The 19,235-nt window shown below is 40.0% G+C and overlaps 1 protein-coding gene and 1 long non-coding RNA gene across 2 annotated transcripts; both read left to right on the top strand.

The window, feature by feature from the left end:
• The first annotated feature begins 2,606 nt into the window (after positions 1 to 2,606).
• Positions 2,607 to 3,410, top strand: LOC122130485. The gene is made up of 3 exons (XR_006151900.1): positions 2,607 to 2,634; positions 3,158 to 3,203; positions 3,374 to 3,410. It is a non-coding gene; the product is annotated as an uncharacterized LOC122130485 (long non-coding RNA).
• Positions 3,411 to 10,961: 7,551 nt separating this feature from the next.
• LOC122130484 (zinc finger protein 239-like) lies at positions 10,962 to 11,549 on the top strand (the record flags this gene model as incomplete). Its single annotated transcript, XM_042705202.1, has 1 exon — positions 10,962 to 11,549. A coding segment is annotated over exon 1 (537 nt), but the record flags the coding sequence as incomplete, so codon positions are not given.
• Between the last annotated feature and the right edge of the window lie 7,686 nt (positions 11,550 to 19,235).

Genomic DNA, 19,235 nt, shown 5'->3' on the forward strand with positions numbered 1-19,235 from the left:
AGCATGTGCTTCACAATGATGCCAGTAACTTGCGTGTGCGTGTGCGTGTGCGTGTGCGTGTGAGTGTGTGTGTGTGTGTGTGTGTGTGTGTGTGTGTGTGTGAGTGTGTGTGTGGTGTGTGTGTGTGTGAGTGTGTGTGTGTTGTGTGTGTGCTGCTGGCCCAGGAGAAACTTCCTGGGCTTCAGGGAGAAAGGTAATGGCAAGCTGGGACACCCAAGCTGCAGGTTTATGGTGTTCGGTCCAGACTGGCCGGACCTCAATGACCTGTGCACAGAGCGGCAGTTTCGACTGAAATGGGAGAAAGTAAATTCACACACTGCACCAGACGCATCTGATGCAGTTGTCACAGACCCATCTGTTAATGTGGATGCTACTGTCTGCCAAGTGTTGTTGTGTGTGTGTGTGTGTGTGTGTGTGTGTGTGTGTGTGTGTGTGTGTGTGTTGTGTGCGTGTGTGTGTGTGTGTGTGTGACCTAACAGATCCCAGCTGTTAATGTGGAGGCTACTGTCTACCACAATGGGACACAACAAACACTCCACAACACAACAGCAAGAAAGTCCCTCCTGAACATTAAACAGGCAGAGACAGAACAACACTGGACTGGACTGAGACTGCAGGGAAGTTGGCATGCCTTGACTTTGCCTGACCACTCTGGTCTCTCATACAATGTATAGGAATGCTGCTGTAGGAGAGGACATCCTCTGCTTTACTGTTAAAGCCAGACTACAGGTGTTACCAACTAAATACAATCTAGCATTATGGTACCCTATACACTCATCATCCACACCTGTATAATGCCACGTCTAATCCCAACCAACATTTAGAATCCATTGCTCATATTGTTAATGGCTGCAATAAGTACAAAGGACTTTATACTGCACGCCATGACCGCATTGTCGACCTAATTTCTAGTACTGTTAAGGGAGTATTCCCCCCCAATGTGTCAATGTACAAACACTCCCGTATAATGCCAGATTGGTTTAACAGCTCTGATGATGTGTTCTGCAACATCCCTAACACTCCTGATGTTGTTTTCTTGGACAAGGTTAAAAGAGAGGTAGTAGTCCTTGAGGTAGCCTGTGTCTATGACCTCTATATGGACATAGCCTTCCTTGACAAGTTGACCAAATACCAGCCTATTGTTGCTAAGATGAGAGACCTAGGCTATACATGTAAGATGGTAGTATTCATATTTGAAGCCGGGGCATGTCCATAAGCTTTCGGTCAGTGGGCTACGACTGGCAGGACTTAGTAAGAGACAATCAAAACAACTAGCAAAGTTCTGCTCTGTATCAGCTGTTATAGGTAGTCTTGCTGTTTGGCGTAGGAGATGTTTCTTGTACCCATGAGTCACTAAGCTGTATTCAACCTCTGAGAAATGTTTGAATCCTTTCTGTACAGAATATGATTAGTGGATTCAAATAAATAATTTAAATGTGTGTGTGTGTGTGAGTGTGAGTGTAGTTGTGTGTGTTGTGTGTGAGTTGTGAGTGTGTGTTGAGTGGGTGTGTGTGTGTGTGTGTGTGTGTGTGTGTGTGTGTTGTGTGTGGTGACCTTATTCTACCTTGTGCTTACGACAATGACGCACGTCTTTCAGTTTACCAGCCCGCCCCACCTACCCCCTTGACCTTTTAGTTCACACCTCAAACCCACCCCCACCTACCCCTCCCTACCCAATCACCTTTCAGTTCACACATCCAGGAATGACCCCATCTACCCTCCTTTGTGTTCTCTCTGCAGGTTGAACCCTGACCACGCCCACCTGAGGACCATCACACGTGAACAATGGCAAATTCCTTCCCTACTCCTTTGCCATTCTAATTTGGCTTCCAAAAGCTCTGCAGCTGATTGGTTAGGCTTGAATCCAAGACGCTGATGGATCAGACAGAGGATGCACTATATTAACACCACATAGGGGAGACTGAACTCACCATTGTAAGGTAGACACTGGGATGCTCTGGATGATAGATCTCACCTTCGTAAGGTAGACACTGGATCATTTGATAGATACTGTATGTTTTGTAATTCAATTTTGTTAGGTTTAACACTGGGATGCTTGGATAGATACTCTATGATTGTAATTCAACAAAAATACAACTCTACTGTAGTTCTTTATTTAACTATATTTTCCGTGCATTGAAGAATGTTAGACTGGATCCTTTACCAAAACAGAACTGAACTGACTGGTACTGGGATGCTCGGAATGATTATGTGTGTCATTCTTTGGAAGCATACTGTAGAAGTGTAAATCGCCAACAGTAGAACTACAACTGTAGTTCTTTTGTTGCACATGTTCACTATATGCAAATGTCTTGCATTGAATGAGGGGTTTGACTTGATTTTCTTTGAAAAAACAGAACTGAAGTCTGAAATGTCAGGACATACTGAAACATCACAACTGCTCATGTCAGTGAAGGAAGAGATCAAAAAGAAGAATTTGATGATTTCCTGCAAGAGTATCTTTCTGCAATTCCGAAAGTGGAAGAAAAGCCTGGACTGGAAGCTGACTGTAAGACTGAAATATACACATCACCAATCTTGACCCACAAAGAAGATGAGTATTTCACCAGTGGAATTAAACAGGAGGAAACATCTGATTTGAGAGACATGGTCACCATGACTCTACTCCTACAGGTAAGTTGCACATTAGTTTGTATCATGAAAACAGAACAATGTGATAGTTAAAATGAATTGAATATGACATACATCATGCTAATATGAAGCTGCAAGGGAACTTTTTAACTATGTCTCTAGCTTAAGGAAAACATCTGGTTGCTGCTAGCGTGTGTTAATATCTGTAAATGTGAACTTGTGTCAATATGAAGCTGCACCAGGCACCCCAAGTGTTTCTACCATTATAATTTAAGGAGTAAAACTGAAGAGACTGTAACATCAGCTGGATAACTGGCATACAATTTAATATGATAATGACAATAATAATAGATTTATTAATATTTCAACCCATTGGAACTAAGGTTAGTTACAAATGTATTGAAAAACAAAATCAAAACCCCCTGGCTTTATCTTGTGCTTTACCTAACCTAATGAAATGTGAGACCTATTGAGAGAATACAGATACCATGGGAGTACCTTAATTATGGGAAATAATTTGGAGTATGTTAAATTTAAAACATTTCTGCCATCATTTTGTCTCCAGATCTCTACATGTCTCTGAATCTCTGCTTACATTTACAGTGCAGTCTGTAAGTGGATCATTTTATCCTAAAGGACTTCCAAGTACTATTCTAGCAAATAGCCAGTCATTGAAAAGCACATTACAAAAAATACAATACATGTGTTTTCAGTGTTGTAGTGCTAATGTAACAAATAAGTAGAGTGAGGATATTATTAAAACTTTCTTATTATGTTATAGGAGACGTTCAAAGGATCCATTCTAGCAAAAGGAGTACAGAGGAAAGAAGAAAGAATGTCATCAGACATCAGCAATCGAACGCAAGGAAAAAACAACATGAATGTCCCCAATGTTTCAAAACCTTTGCTGCACCTTCCGCTCTTGCAATTCATCAACGAACACACACAGGAGAAAAGCCATATCATTGTTCTCAGTGTGGAAAGTCTTTTAGTAGAATGTACTCTCAAGACACACCTGATGATCCACACTGGGAAAAGCCATATCAGTGTACTACATGTGGAAGGGTTTCAGGAGTAGCAAAGAACTTAGAATCCACCAGATGACACACAGGAGAAAAGCCATCAATGTTCTCAGTGTGGAAAGACTTTTAGTCAAATGAGTAGTCTCAAGAACACCAGATGATCCACACTGGGGAAAAGCCATATCAGTGTTCTCAGTGTGGAAAGACTTTTAGTCGAAATGGGTAGTCTCAAGAACACCAGAGATCCATACTGGAGAAAAGCCATATCATTGTTCTCAGTGTGGAAAGACTTTAGTCAAATGGGTATCTCAAGAACACCTGATGATCCACACTGGGAAAAGCCATATCAGTGTTCTCAGTGTGGAAAGACTTTTAGTCAAATGGGTGACTCAAGAACACCAGATGATCCACACTGGGAAAAGCCATATCAGTGTACTCATGTGGAAAGGGTTTCAGGAGTAGCAAAGAACTTAGAATCCACCAGATGACACATACTGGAAAAAGCCACATCAGTGTTCTCAGTGTGGAAAGACTTTTAGTCGAAATGGGTCATCTCAAGACACACCAGAGTATCCATACTAGAGAAAAGCCATATCATTGTTCTCAGTGTGGAAAGACTTATAGTCAAATGGGTGAACTGAAGAGACACCAGATGATCCACACTGGAGAAAAGCCATATCAGTGTACTCATGTGGAAAGGGTTTAGAGTGCAAAGACTTAGATCCACCAGATGACACACACTGGAGAAAAGCCCCATCAATGTTCTCAGTGTGGAAAGACTTTTAGTCAAATGAGTAGTCTCAAGATACACCTGATGATCCACACTGGGGAAAAGCCATATCAGTGTTCTCAGTGTGGAAAGACCTTTAGTGAAATGGTTACTCTCAAGATACACCAGAGAATCCACACTGGAGAAAAGCCATATCATTGTTCTCAGTGTGGAAAGACCTTTAGTGTAATGGGTACTCTCAAGATACACCAGAGAATCCACACTGGAGAAAAGCCATATCATTGTTCTCAGTGTGGAAAGACCTTTAGTGTAATGGGTACTCTCAAGATACACCAGAGAATCCACACTGGAGAAAAGCCATATCATTGTTCTCAGTGTGGAAAGACCTTTAGTGTAATGGTACTCTCAAGAAACACCAGAGAATCCACACTGGAGAAAAGCCATATCATTGTTCTCAGTGTGGAAAGACTTTTAGTCAAACGGGTCATCTCAATAGACACCAGAGAATCCATCACGGGGAATAGCCATATCAATTTACTATACGTGGGAAGGGATTCAAATGTATCTCATATATCACTGTCCATTAGGTCACACATCAGTTCCAGTTCCGTATGATTCTATAAAATCAGCAATTTACTGCATTCCCCCTGATATTGCAACTTTAATTGTATATTGCGTTTTTAATTGCACAGATGTTACACCTTGATATTAAACTACAATTTATTGCTGCTTCTTCTGGCCTCCTAATGTGGTTAATAGGTTATGCACAGTCTGTCCCAACCAATGCCACTGCTTCATGTCCCATTCGTTTGATGTCAGGTGTGTGATGGACTGACGACCATGCTGAAGTTAGTGTGATGTTAGAAATTAGTTGTACGTTAAAAACATCCTTGGATCTATATCTGTTGTACTTTTTTTAAACTCAATAAAAAAACATTTCTCCAAATTAATGCATAATGATTTACAATGCATCTTGCATTTCCATAACATTCTAGTATGGCTGAACTGAGCATAAAAGCAATAATACTAATAACATCGTTATTATTATTGTTGTTTTGTGTTCTTGGGTGAGTTGTAAAGATTGTCTGACAAGCATATATACAATTACACAAATTATTTTGTTAGAAATGAATTAAATATAGTTAAACACAAATTAGAAACATACATTTGCAATATACTGTAGTTACACATGTGATGTCATGAAAAGTAAAAGTAAGCTGTTGGCGATCAGAAGGTGGCTTTGCATTCTCACAATGCGTTTGATGTTGGTGCGCATTCTGTTTTTTTTCCGATGCTTTGCATTTACTATTATCCACTTTTAATTTTTTATTGAAATCAACCTGTTTTTGTAACTCTGTGGTCAGGCTCCAATCTATGTTACGGCTCGGCATTGACAGAATTCTCAAGAAGGACCCAGCTCCTGCCTCGGGTCATGACAGCATTCTCATGAAGGACCCAGCTCCTGCCTCGGGTCATGACAGCATACTCAAGAAGGACCCAGCTTCTGACTCGGTCTCCATTGCAAATAGACCTCCATTGACACCTGCTCTGCAGGTCTGGGTATTTGATGCAGCTTCAATGGCCTTCAACCCAAGATGGAATCCTCCTCATCCAGCATCAGATCTGCTGTTGCAGTCTTCCATAGAGAATACTGCCAAGAATTAGTGGGGAAAACATGAGCTGTTTATTACGAAATGCAACATGCAGTATGCAATAAAACAGTAAATTAAACAGATTAATTGTTTACATTCCATAACATCAGATCTGCTGTTGCAGTCTTCCATAGAGAAGACTCTTCATTTTTTTGTAGAACACTAGTTGTGGTAAATAGAAATTAAACCACTAAAAACATCAAATGGGGAAAAATCCTAAGAATTAGTGGGGAAAATATGAGCTGTTCATTACTAAATGCAACGTGCAGTATGCATTACAACAGTCATTTAAACTGATTAATTGTTGACGCTCCATGGACAAATTCATCAACAAGGATAGGCCTAACTATGTGGACATTGGAGCTCATTTTTTATAACTTAATTTCCAAAAGATATGGACACCCTGTTCAATAGATAATGAAGTTACCGCCATGTTGTGTTTTGAAGGGGGGTATTGTTTTACTTCAGAAATACACACACAAACATACAGTTTCAAAAGCTTTGAGGAACAATGGAGGGTTTCTTCAGTTTACCAGCCCACCCCACCTACCACATGACCTTTTAGTTCACACCTCGAACCCACCCCCACCTACCCCTCCCTTCCCAATCACCTTTCAGTTCACACATCCAGGAATAACCCATCTACCCTTCTTTGTGTTGTCTCTGCAACCTGACCACGCCCACCTGAGGACCATCACACGTGAACACTGCACATGGAATTCCATCCCATACTCCTTTGTCATTCTAATTTGCATTCCAAAAAAAGTTAAAACCCCCTGGCTTTATCGTGTGCTTTCCTCCATTAAATGTGAGATCTATTGAGAGAATAGAGATACCATGGGGATACCTCAATGATGGGATTTCATTTGCATCAAAGGATCAAAGGATCCATTCAGGCAAAAGGAGTACAGAGGAAAAAAGAAAGAAAATCATCAGACATCAGCAATCGAACACAAGGAAGAAAACACATGACAAAACCTTTGCTGCACCTTCTGTTCTTGCAATTCATCAATGAACACACACTGGAGAAATACCATATCAATGTTCTCAGTGTGGAAAGGCCTTTACTTTAAAGAGTCATCTCGAGACATCAGATAAACCATACTGGGAAAAAGCCATGTCAGGTTACTATATGTTGGAAGAATTTAAAGATTAGCTCAAATCTCACCACCCATCAGATCACACATACTGGATAAAAGCCACATCATTGTTCTGATTGTGGAAAGACTTTTAGTAACATTTCTCATTTCATAAGACACCAGAGGATTCATACTGGGGAAAAGCCCCATTATTGTGGAAAGGCCTTTAAGAGACTATTTACTCTCACGGTACACCAGAAAGTCCCTTCTGTAAAGTACAGGTGAAAAGAGGCTCCCTGCATTCTATGATCACATCCCCCCTGTACTGGTGGAAATTAGTGTTCTCAGTGTGGATTTATTTTATATATATTCACATGAACAATGTCAATTCCTGTGGTATTTTTAAAGTAAGGTACACAATAAAAGGCCCTTAATAAATACATATATATTTTATATATATTCACTAATGTCAATTCCTGTTGCATCCTAAAAGTAAGGTACACAATGAAAGGCCTTTAATATATAAATAATAATATATTGTTATTTCACATTACTAGTGTTTATTTCTGTAGTATTCTTAAAGTAAGGTAAACAATGAAAAGGCTCTTAAATTGTAACAAGTGTAAAACATTTAAATATTTAATATTTATATGTTATCAAACATATATTATGTTAATCTGATGAAAGGGGTTTCAGGTAAAGTGTTACTGTAGGAGCCAGAGTGGATAGTTTCAAGAACGATCATGACATTGTAAGAAATTAAGAAAGTTTCTTTGTTTTTGATGCAGCAATCTTTATTCCAGTAAATTGCAGTAATGAAGCGTGTGAAACATACTCTGGATTCAGTGGTGTAGGTCTGAACCACAAGCATCTCCAACTCCAGCCATATATAGCGTAATAGTAATAATAGTAATATATATACAGACATCCGGTGGTAAATACATGATACAAACAAGACCAGTTTAGTGGGTATACACTGTGCTCAAAGGTTTACTGTTACAGGGGTAAGGGGAGTAGGAACAGAGAAACATGTTGATGGTGGCAATATTATATATTGTATATAAATGCTAGCATAGGGTATGAGGTAGAGTAAGTGTACGGCAGTGCGGTGGCGGTGGGTGCAATTGGCAGAGGGTTTCTACGGGTAGACCGGGTGGAGAGATTACAGCAGCGTCCCATAGCGAAGATAGTCTGGATTAGGAGAAAAAGAAAAGGAACAGAGTGAGTGGGTAGAGTTTGGCTGTCCATATGGGTAGTTGAGGAGTAGTGGGGGTGAGGAGCAATGTTTCCACTTCCATCAGCAATTGGAACATGCTACAAGGGAGAGAGAACATTTTTGTTAGTAGACATTTATTTCAGAAACAGATAAGGAGATACCTTTGGGTAGTAGATTTATAGTAGGCAATATGGCCATTTTATCAGTATTATTATAAGCATTAGCAATGTGATAAGAGAGGAAAGGGAGGAGAGAGAGAGGGAGAGGGGCTGCCTGGCTAGGTGTAAGGGAATATTATTTAATATATTATTTAGATTTTAGTCCAGTTTAGTTGATTAGGGGGGTATTACATGTGTTTAGATTTGTTTGGTTTATGTAATTTTGTCTTACACTAGCATCTGTTTACCTATCTACCAAGTGGTCCATGGAGAGCATCACAGGATTGAGAGAACTATTATGAATACAATGAAAAGGCCTTTAATATACATATTTAATACAATATTTGTATTCATGTGAACCTTGTTTATTCCTGTTGTAGGAAGGTAGAAATGAAAAGGCCCTTAATATATAGATAATAATATCTTTTTATTTCACATTAATAGTGTTTATTTCTGTTGTATTCTTAAAGTTAGGTACACAATGAAAAGGCCCTTAATATATAGATAATAATATATTTTTATATCACATGAATAGTGTTTATTTCTGTTTTATTGTTATAGTGAGGTACACAATGAAAAGGCTCTTAAATTGTGCTTCAGCTGAGCACTCCACTGCCACCCTCAGTCAAAACATGAACAAATAAAAAGCTTTCAGAGTGAACTGGGGTAAATGTCTGGGATTTTGGTGCAAATGATAATGCCCTCTGTGTATTAAAAACATTAATAAAGTTTATTAAGTCACTTGGTTCCTATTTAACTCAGTTGTGTGTGTGTTTTTTAAGTTAGGCTTCACACTGGTATGTAGGTCTGATATTACCCTTATATCATTATTAAAATACAAACACACAGGCTTTCCACAGTTTACCAACCTATCCTCTTCTCCCTAATCACCTTTCAGTTCACACCTCCACCCCACCACCACCTACCCTCCTGTGTGGAGATTCTGCAGGCTGAGCTATAGCCACGCCCACCTTAGGGCCATCAGATATGTAAACGGTGCTCATACGCATTCCTTCCAATAATCCTTTGGCATTCTGCATCACAAAGGTTCCTGCAGCTGATTGGATGAGCCACCTTTTTAAGGCAGACACTGGGGTGGTCTGGAAGTGTGTATGTGTAACTCACAGGCAGTACAACTATACTGCAGTTCTTGTTTGCACATCTTCACTATATTAGTCTTGAATTGAAGGAAAGTTAAAGGATTTATTTTGCAAAACAGAACTAAAATGTCAGGATGTACTGAACCATCACAACTGCTGATGTCAGTGAAGGAGGAGATAAAAGAAGAAGAATTTGATGATTTCCTGCAAGAGTATCTGTCTGCAATTCAGAAAGTGGAAGAAAAGCCTGGACTGGAACATGACTGTAAGACTGAATCAGAAAGATCCCCAACATTGGCCTGCAAAGAAGAAAAGTCTACACTGATGGGATTTAAAGAGGAAGATGAATCGGATTTAAGAGACTGTGATATTGATGACTCTTCGCCTACAAGTAAGTTGCAGATTATTTTGTATCAAGAGAAGCCAACTAACTATTGTGTCTGGATCTCTGTTTACATTTAGTTTGTTTACATTTATCCTATTGAACACTTTTGTCCTAAATGACTTCCACATGATGTACAATTCTAGGCAATACTTAAAAACATATTAAAATGTTTTGAAGAAGCTCTTTGTATAATGAAAATCTTGACAAATATGATAGTTAATTTGAAGTGAAAATTACATCATGTTAATATGAAGCTGCAAGGGCACCCAGAGGGTTTTGCCTATCGTAGCTTTTTAACTATCTGTCTCTAGCTTAGGGAACCATCTTCACATTTGGACGCTGCTAGTGTGTGTTAATATTACCTCATATTAATATGAACTTGTGTCAATATGAAGCTGCACAGGCACCCAAGGGTTTCTACCTCTTCTACCAAATATAATTTTACGAGCTAAATTGGAGAAACTTCTTCGTTTAGCTAGATAACTGGTATAATATTTGATATAATAATAATAGATTTTAAAGTATTTCATGCCATTGGAACTCAGACATTTATACTGTTATGAATAGGTTATTTAAAAGTTGATTTAAAACCCTTGGCTTTCTCTCCAAAATGAAATGTTAGGTCTGTTGAGGGAATAGTGATACCATGGGAAAACCATAATAATGGGATTTTATGTTATGTTGCATTTAAAATGCCTACTATCATTTTGTCTTCCAAGTGATATACTAAATTGGCAAATAGCCAGTCAATCCAAAATACATTGTTTTCAGTGTTAAACTGTGTAGTGTTAATGTAACAAATCGAGAATATCAATGATTTAGAATCGAGGATATGATATTAAAAATATTTTCTAATGTTATAGGAGACGTTCAAAGGATCCATTCTAGAAAAAGGAGTCCAGAGAAAAGAAGAAAGAAAATCATCAGACATCAGCAATCGAACGCAAGGAAGAAACAACATGAATGTCCCCAATGTTTCAAAACCTTTGCTGCACCTTCCGCTCTTGCAATTCATCAACGAACACACACAGGAGAAAAGCCCCATCATTGTTCTCAGTGTGGAAAGACTTTTAGTCAAATGGGTAGTCTCAAGACACACCAGAGTGTCCATAGTGGAGAAAAGTCATATCATTGTTCTCAGTGTGGAAAGACTTTTAGTCACATGTGTAATCTCAAGGAACACCAGAAGATCCATACTGGAGAAAAGCCATATCAGTGTACTACATGTGGGAAGGGTTTCAGGACTAGCAGAGAACTTCCCATCCACCAGATGACACATACTGGGGAAAAGCCATATCAGTGTTCTCAGTGTGGAAAGACCTTCAGTGCAGCAGGTGATCTCAATAGACACCATAGAATCCATACAGGTGAAAAGCCCCATCAGTGTTCTCAGTGTGGAAAGACCTTTAATCATATGAGTAATCTCAAGGATCACCTGAAGATCCATACTGGAGAAAAGCCATATCATTGTTCTCAGTGTGGAAAGACTTTTAGTAGAATGGGTCATCTCAAGACACACCAGAGGGTCCATAGTGGAGAAAAGTCATATCATTGTTTTCAGTGTGGAAAGGCCTTTACTCAAAAGGGTGATCTCAAGAAACACCAGAGAATCCACACTGGGGAAAAGCCATACCATTGTTCTCAGTGTGGAAAGACCTTTACTCAAATGGGTGAACTGAAGAGACACCAGATGATCCACACTGGAGAAAAGCCATACCATTGTTCTCAGTGTGGGAAGTGCTTTAATGCCAAAGGCAATCTCAAGACACATCAGAAAGTACATACTAGAGTAGCTCACACCTAACCACCCATTAGATCATGGATGAAAGGGGAAAGCCTTATCAGTGTCTTCAGTGTGGAAAGGCCTTTAATAGAATATCTAGTCTCAAGGTAAATCAGAAAATACATCCTAAAGGCCTCATCCATGCAGTACACAAAAAAAGCGCAATGTTCATCAGAGGACGCAAGCAGGAGAACAGGCTTACCGGACAAAAACCTTACAAAAATACTTGATCTATGCAAAGACTGAAAAAAACACATCAGTGTTCTTAGTGTGGAAAGGCCTTTCGCCGAACGTCTCATCTCAAGAAGTACTAGAGGATCCATTCATATGATGTGCTGCCATATTATATATAGATGTATCCATGAATCACTGATGACCAAGCTACTGATGGCGACGTATGAAATGCTGCCCTGCTAACACATGATGGAGTATCACTTAGTGTAATATTTTGGATTTTATGAGTTTTAAACTAAATGTGAAGTACATGATGAAGTATTATTTCTTCATATTTGAAACGTGAGATGTGGTAGAGATTGAAATTAAAATTGAGTACAAAAATTATTTGAGTGTTTTTTCAAGTATGTACAGTATATGTGGGGTGGGGGGGATTTGTGTTTGGGTGTGTACAACATGTAATTGACAAGCAGCAGTTAGCGCTTGTACAAAAAAAAGTAGTGTTTGTGCGAGCACCCGAGATTGATGGCCTAAACAGCACCTCATATGGAGATTGTCTACCGCTCAAAGATACTGTATGTTGAGTGTCAGAGACGAGATTGATGGCCTAAACAGCACCTCATATGGAGATTATCTACCGCTCAAAGATACTGTATGTTGAGTGTCAGAGACGAGATTGATGGCCTAAACAGCACCTCATATGGAGATTATCTACCGCTCAAAGATGTGTTGAGTGTCAGAGACGAGATTGATGGCCTAAACAGCACCTCATATGGAGATTATCTACCGCTCAAAGATACTGTATGTTGAGTGTCAGAGACGAGATTGATGGCCTAAACAGCACCTCATATGGAGATTATCTACCGCTCAAAGATACTGTATGTTGAGTGTCAGAGACGAGATTGATGGCCTAAACAGCACCTCATATGGAGATTATCTACCGCTCAAAGATGTGTTGAGTGTCAGAGACGGGGAAGAAAGAAAGAGGACATGGGGAGGGCGGGAGGGAATACAGTATTGTCATTGAAAAGGGTAGACACAAAAAAACATGACTACCTCAAGAAAACAGGCTCTGCACTCACTGTATTAATGGGGTGGATGATGAGTGTCTTTTCCTGACAGAATGTAATAACTACAACAACAGAGGACATTTGCTCTGGGTTTAGAAAAATATAAAGAGAAGAAAGATGATCATGCCTTAATCATTTTTGTTCACATGAATAGGGTTTACGCCTGTTGTAATCTTAAAGTAAGAATTAAAGATAAATCAAAGCAAACATCTTGAATGACCACTTGAGAGCAATGACAGTATTGTAAACAGAAATGTCAAACAGTTACTGCAGCTATGTAAAAGCCTGGGTCTGTTCATTCCTATATGGTGGAAGGACAGGTGACTCTCTGGGTAGATTCACCTACTGCTCCCTCTCAGCAGTAGTGCAGTAGCTCATGCAGTCACAGATCCAAGTCTTATCATGTCTAAAAAAGAACAATAACCCTGAAACATCATCTGAAACAATAAACAAACACCTCTCCTCATTCTCTCCAAACTCTCATATTTCTGTGGAAAAATCTCTCTCAATATGAGGGTGAACCTCATAGCAAGTATTCAAATTGAAAATATGATATTGTTTTTAAAAACCTCTACAGGGAAAATAAATTAGATCCTGCTCAAGAACCATTGACTGATGAATTACACAAACTAGAATAACCTGGACTCTCCTGTATCTCCAATTTAACTAAATGAAAAAATTCAACAACTCAAAAACAAAGAAAAAGCATGTGGCTGATGGAAAACCTCTCTCTCTCATTCTCTCTCTCTCTCTCTCTCTCTCCTTCTCTCTCTATCTCTCTCTCTCTTTCTCTCTCTCTGTCCTTCTCTCTCTCTCTCTCTTTCTTTCACAGGTGTAGAAACTATCTCTCTCTGAAACCTCCATTTAAGAAAACTGATGTAATTATGTAAATTCGGTCTTTATTACAATAAATCATGACACAGCGTCTCATCATCTCATTAATATAGCAGCATGAATGTTGCAATATTCGCTAATTATACTGAAAGCTGTAACAGTTGACAGTGTTGATGTTTGTGATATGTTCTGTGATGTAGGTTGGATTAATAACCTGGTGCAGACTGAAGAAGAGGGTTTGTATAGCTGGGTAACGTCAGTAGAGTGAGACATGTAGTTTTGATCGTTAGCCTTCTGCAGACTGAAGAAGAGGGTTTCTTTAGCTGGGTAACGTCAGTAGTCACTGGGCAGGAACACATGGCTGAATACAGATGTATCCATGAACCACTGATAATCAAGCTACTTATGGGGACGTATGAAATGTAGATTCATGCATGTGATGTCTGTGTTACTCTGCTACCTGCATGGCTATATTGTAATGTCTGCTGGTAAGTCTGTGTCTGTGATTTTAGTGGGATTACTGCAAAAATAAAGCTTTAAATTAGGTGAATTGCTGGATCCATCATGAAATATATGTAAACTGAAGAAGAGGGTTTCTATAGCTGGGTAACTTCAATAGAGTTCCCAACCCACCTGTCTTCTAATTCCACATCAGTTTTTCAGTTCACACCCCCACCCCCTACTACACTCCTTCTCTCTGCACTTTCTGCAGGCTGAGCTATGACCAAGCCCACCTGAGGACCATCAGACGTGTAACAGTGCTCATACATATGGAATTCCTAACCATAATCCTTTGGCTTGCAAGTTTAGATTCCAGAAAGCTCCTGCAGCTGGTTGGTTAGGTTTGATTTCAGAAGCTAATGGGTTAGATAGAAGATGCATTATATTAACAGCACAGAGTGGAGTCAGATTACTGAACTCACATATGTAAGTGATGATAAGGTTACTGATGGGTGTGAATTAAATGTAGGCTCCCAATCATTCTCATGGTGGCTATATGGCCTATTTACCTCCATATTTATATTATGTATGCTGGTGAACCTCTATGTAGATACAAGTCTGTTCCTGTTTGTTTAGTAAGATCACCACCACAAATAAAGCTTTTTTTTATCATTCTGTGTTCTGTGTTTATTCCTGTTGTATTCTTAAAGTCAGTAACACGATGAAAAGGCCCTTCAATTCTACTTCAGCTGAGCATTCCATTCCCACCCACAGTCAAAACATAAACAAATAAAAAGGATTTCTGTTCAAAGGCCGACGCCATTAAAACTCAATGATGCAATGATGCTCAGAGGACACACACAAGAGAACAGGCTTATCGGAGAAAAAGTTTACAAAAATACTTGATATATGCAATGACTGAAATATACGCCGACCAATTATCAGCAACCTTGACCTGCAAAGAAGAAAAGTAATTTCTTGTTGGAAATTAAAGAAGAAGAAATCCATCACCTTTTTACTTTTAACATTTAAAGGCATGAATTTTAGTTTGTTGACTTCAACTTGTGCTTTAGTCGAACTAAAGGACAGATTCTTGAGAGATACTATGGGAATGTCTTTACCATGGGCTACTATGAGCTGTTTGTTACACATTCATTTTAAGCGATGTAAGAAATGAAGGAAGTTTCTTTGTTTCTGATGCAGCAATCTTTATTCGGAGACGGAAGGCACAGGCTCAACACAACACAAGCATCAAAATCTGTCAATGGCAAAGGCAATGCCTTCGAACAGTGAAAAGAAAATGTCGGGATCACGGTCATTGAATTTTGGCAGAAACCTAACCATACTTGATAAAGTCTCTATTCCACCCTTTTGTGACTCGATGACCTAGAGGAGTCTCCAGTTCTACCCTCCTGCAACTTCCCTTCGTCTATTAATCTTAACCTCTCTATCTCTACAACCCGATCATTGTCTCCCCGTCTCTCGTTTATTTTAAATTTTTCAAATTCAAATTCCCGTTCCTTCACCTTCTCTTCCCGATCTTTATCTCCTCGAATCATCTTTTCTAATTCCAACTGGCGATCCTTCTCTCTCTCCGCATTTTGCATTTTTAGCAGCTCCATTTGTTGCTCAAAACTGAGGTAATTTCTCCGCGCAGGGGAACCTGACTCTGAGCGTGTTGGAGTCGAGGCTGCTGTGGGATTTAAAGGATAGGAGCTTGCCACTATTATGGACCTCTCTACTAATCCCCTCTTCACTCCCTCCTTTAACTCCTGTTTCCTAAGCTCTTTCGGCAACGTTTCGTTGAACTTGTAATGTTCTGCCACTTCCCGCAACTGATTCTTCGTGAGCCCCTCCAAATACCCCTCTGTCGGAGACTCGAAAAACTCTGCCATCGCTTCCATTTCCAATGCCTACTCTTACCCTGCAACCATAGACGCCCCAACCGATCTGACCCAGGTCTACCAATGCTTTTCTCCCTAATCGTGTTCTTTACCCGGTGGCTCAGACGCGACCGTGCACAACCGGTAATTAAGCACAGGTGTATAACCACCCAATCACAAAACCCCAACCGACTAGAGCTTCCCCGCATCTACCTCCAAAACACAGTTCTAGCCTATTTCCAAACCTAGTCTTCAGTGTGCCCACCTGCAATTGAGCTGCTAACCAACTCCAACGCGTCCGACACACCCACGAAAAACAACAAACTCTTACAAGCACGGCCAAAACAACAAACAGCGGTAAGCGCTCTTAACCTGCGCAGGGGTTTGCGTTTGCTCAGTAGGTACTCACCTACTATCACCACCCAGTTACCACTACACCTGCACCCAATTTTCCCCAGCCTGCACAGCGTATCTGTTGCAGCGAGAGCCAACAGCTGCAATCACTTCCAAGAGTGACTTCCCTCCTCCACGGCAACCCAACGAAAACAATAAAAGTTTAACACTTACCAATTTCCGCGTGTGTCTCCCCCAATTTGCAATACCCTTCCTGCTGCACCGGCAGTTTTGTGCCTGTCAGCATAAAAGGCCAATATCCCGATCTATAAAATCAATACAGCTTTACCACCACTCTTCCCCAATGAGTGGATGAAAAAGTTGTCTTACCAGATTCCCGGAAAAAATCCCAGCGAGCCCCCACGTGTTACGAGCCAGCTCAAGGCACGAAACAAGAAGGGGAGGCCACGCAGAATTTAGGATAATAATAATAATAATGATATATTTATTAATGATTTACAAGTTTATATAGTTATCTAATAATTATAGCAAACGTGTGGTGAAGATCAGTGTTGTGAAGAGAAACAAAAGATGCAATGTAAAGTCAGGTAAATGGTAATATAAGCAAACGACGACGATAATCCAAAACCAACGACACTCCAAAACCAACGACAATCCAAATCCAATTTCTATCCAAATCCAACGACCAACCCAACGCTCTCCCGACTGCCATCTGATCAGGGCTTTTGTAGCCCAACCAATCATGGGTTACACCTGGGGTACACCTGCTTCCCATTACCTGCTAATGAAACAGAGACAGAACAGATATGCAAATATCCTGGCGCGGGGCCTAGACCCGCCAGGGTCGTAACAATCTGTAAATGTTCACGCAGGTCTCCAGACTGGAGAGAAATTCTACAGGATCCTGTCTCCCAGGTTCAAATTTTCCCACACTCTTTACCACTACTTCTAACTCTGAGGGGGTAAGGCATTTGATTGTGTGTGACATAACCTCATCTCCACTTGCTCCATTACGCACAGTGGTGGAGTGAATTGGTGCCATTGGGTATTTAACCGTGACACCTGGATATTGGCACCGACTATACCGTGAATCTGAATGTTTCTCCCAACATTCCTCATTTCCAGCGTTGCTGCTGCTAATATCAGATGTGCAATTGGAGAACTGGCTAACCCTATGTACCACCATATCTAACTCACCTGACAACACTTCCACTGTTGATTTCAACAAGTTGTTTTTAGCCTTGAAAGTTTCCATTTCTTTCTGCAACTGCACATTTTCCATTTTCAAAAAATGTCTATGTGTGCCGCCCCGTCATTAAGACGTGATAAGAGTGAATTATTATCTTCTTTCAGTAGGTCTCTCTCTGCTTCTACCTCGTCTAATCTTTTCTTGGTCACTTTGTATGTGGCAAGAAGTCCTTGAAGGGCATTTGCAACTTTCCCTTTTTTGTGTTTTGGTATCTTGGAATAATTTCCGAACCGGGACCCTGCCCACTCGTAGGGCTTATCCTCTGTGTTCCCTATTCCGTCAAACATTCCATGCGAACCGTGTTTTGTGATGTATTGAACAATAATATCTTCCATTCTAAAGTTAAAACTAAATTCTAACAACAACAATCTCCTTTTATATCAGTCAATCTTGATATTATGCTTAGTATGTCACGTATTGGCTAGGCTATGAAGTATCCGTGAAACAATGAAATAACCTCTTTCAACAGTCAACCGCGTACACAATTCAAATTATTTCTCTTTCCCGTTACGTCGGATCCTATCACAAGCTTATGGATTTGTGCCGTAAAATCTGAATGTATGTCTATAATGCTTCATGTTCAACAACTGGCTATTATCCGGTCAATTTATGCCACAATTCGTCGGGCTGACTACACTTTTTCTTCACACTTATTCTTCACACCAATACACCGGTTAATAATGATGCCACTTTCAGTCGAGCACAACTAAATTACTTAGTGTTCTTGAAATTTCCTTGGGCCACAGTACTTCGGGCCTTAATCACACTACTTCGGTTTTCATCTACTTGTTTCAGTTACTTTAGAAACTTTTCACGGTCTGGGCCTCTTTGTTTCAGTTACTTTAGAAACATATTCTGATACAATTCTACTACCACACTACTTCGGGCTGATTCAGTTACTTTAGAATCTTTAGGAAAGTTGCACAGAGTTAACCCACAACCGGACACCTCCTGCTTATTAATGGAACAAAGACATGAAACAGATTATCTCTATCCTTAAACCTCCTTTCTAGGTTGTTTTAAATGTGCAAATTTCCTGAAACAAAAGAATAGTAGAATACTTACCAATTCCCCTCTTCTTTTTTTTTGGAAATTGCAAGATGGGTGGCTCGCCAATTGTAAGAAATGAAGGAAGTTTCTTTGTTTCTGATGCAGCGATCTTTATTCCAGTAAAGTGCAGTAACGGAGCACGTAAACATACTCCGGATTCAGCGGTGTAGGTCTGAACAACAAGCATCTCTAATTATAGCCATATATACTGTTCTAAGACACCTCCTAGGCTTCTAATGTAAATGAGCTAGGCTTGTAATGCAAACAGGTCTGACTGAGATGGTTCTCAATGGCCTCCCCCATTCCCATACTATGATTAATTGCAGTCACTCACACCTTTGCTTCCTGACCCCAGGTGTCTGTGCAAATCCAGTGTGGGGACCTTTCCTTTGTGACCATGATAAGATTACCATTTGGGATATTCTGCTGGCCAACTTTTGGTGGTCACAGCAGCTGCTTGATC

Source organism: Clupea harengus, unplaced genomic scaffold, assembly GCF_900700415.2.
Source record: "Clupea harengus unplaced genomic scaffold, Ch_v2.0.2, whole genome shotgun sequence".
In the NCBI taxonomy this organism is placed as follows: Eukaryota; Metazoa; Chordata; class Actinopteri; order Clupeiformes; family Clupeidae; genus Clupea; species Clupea harengus.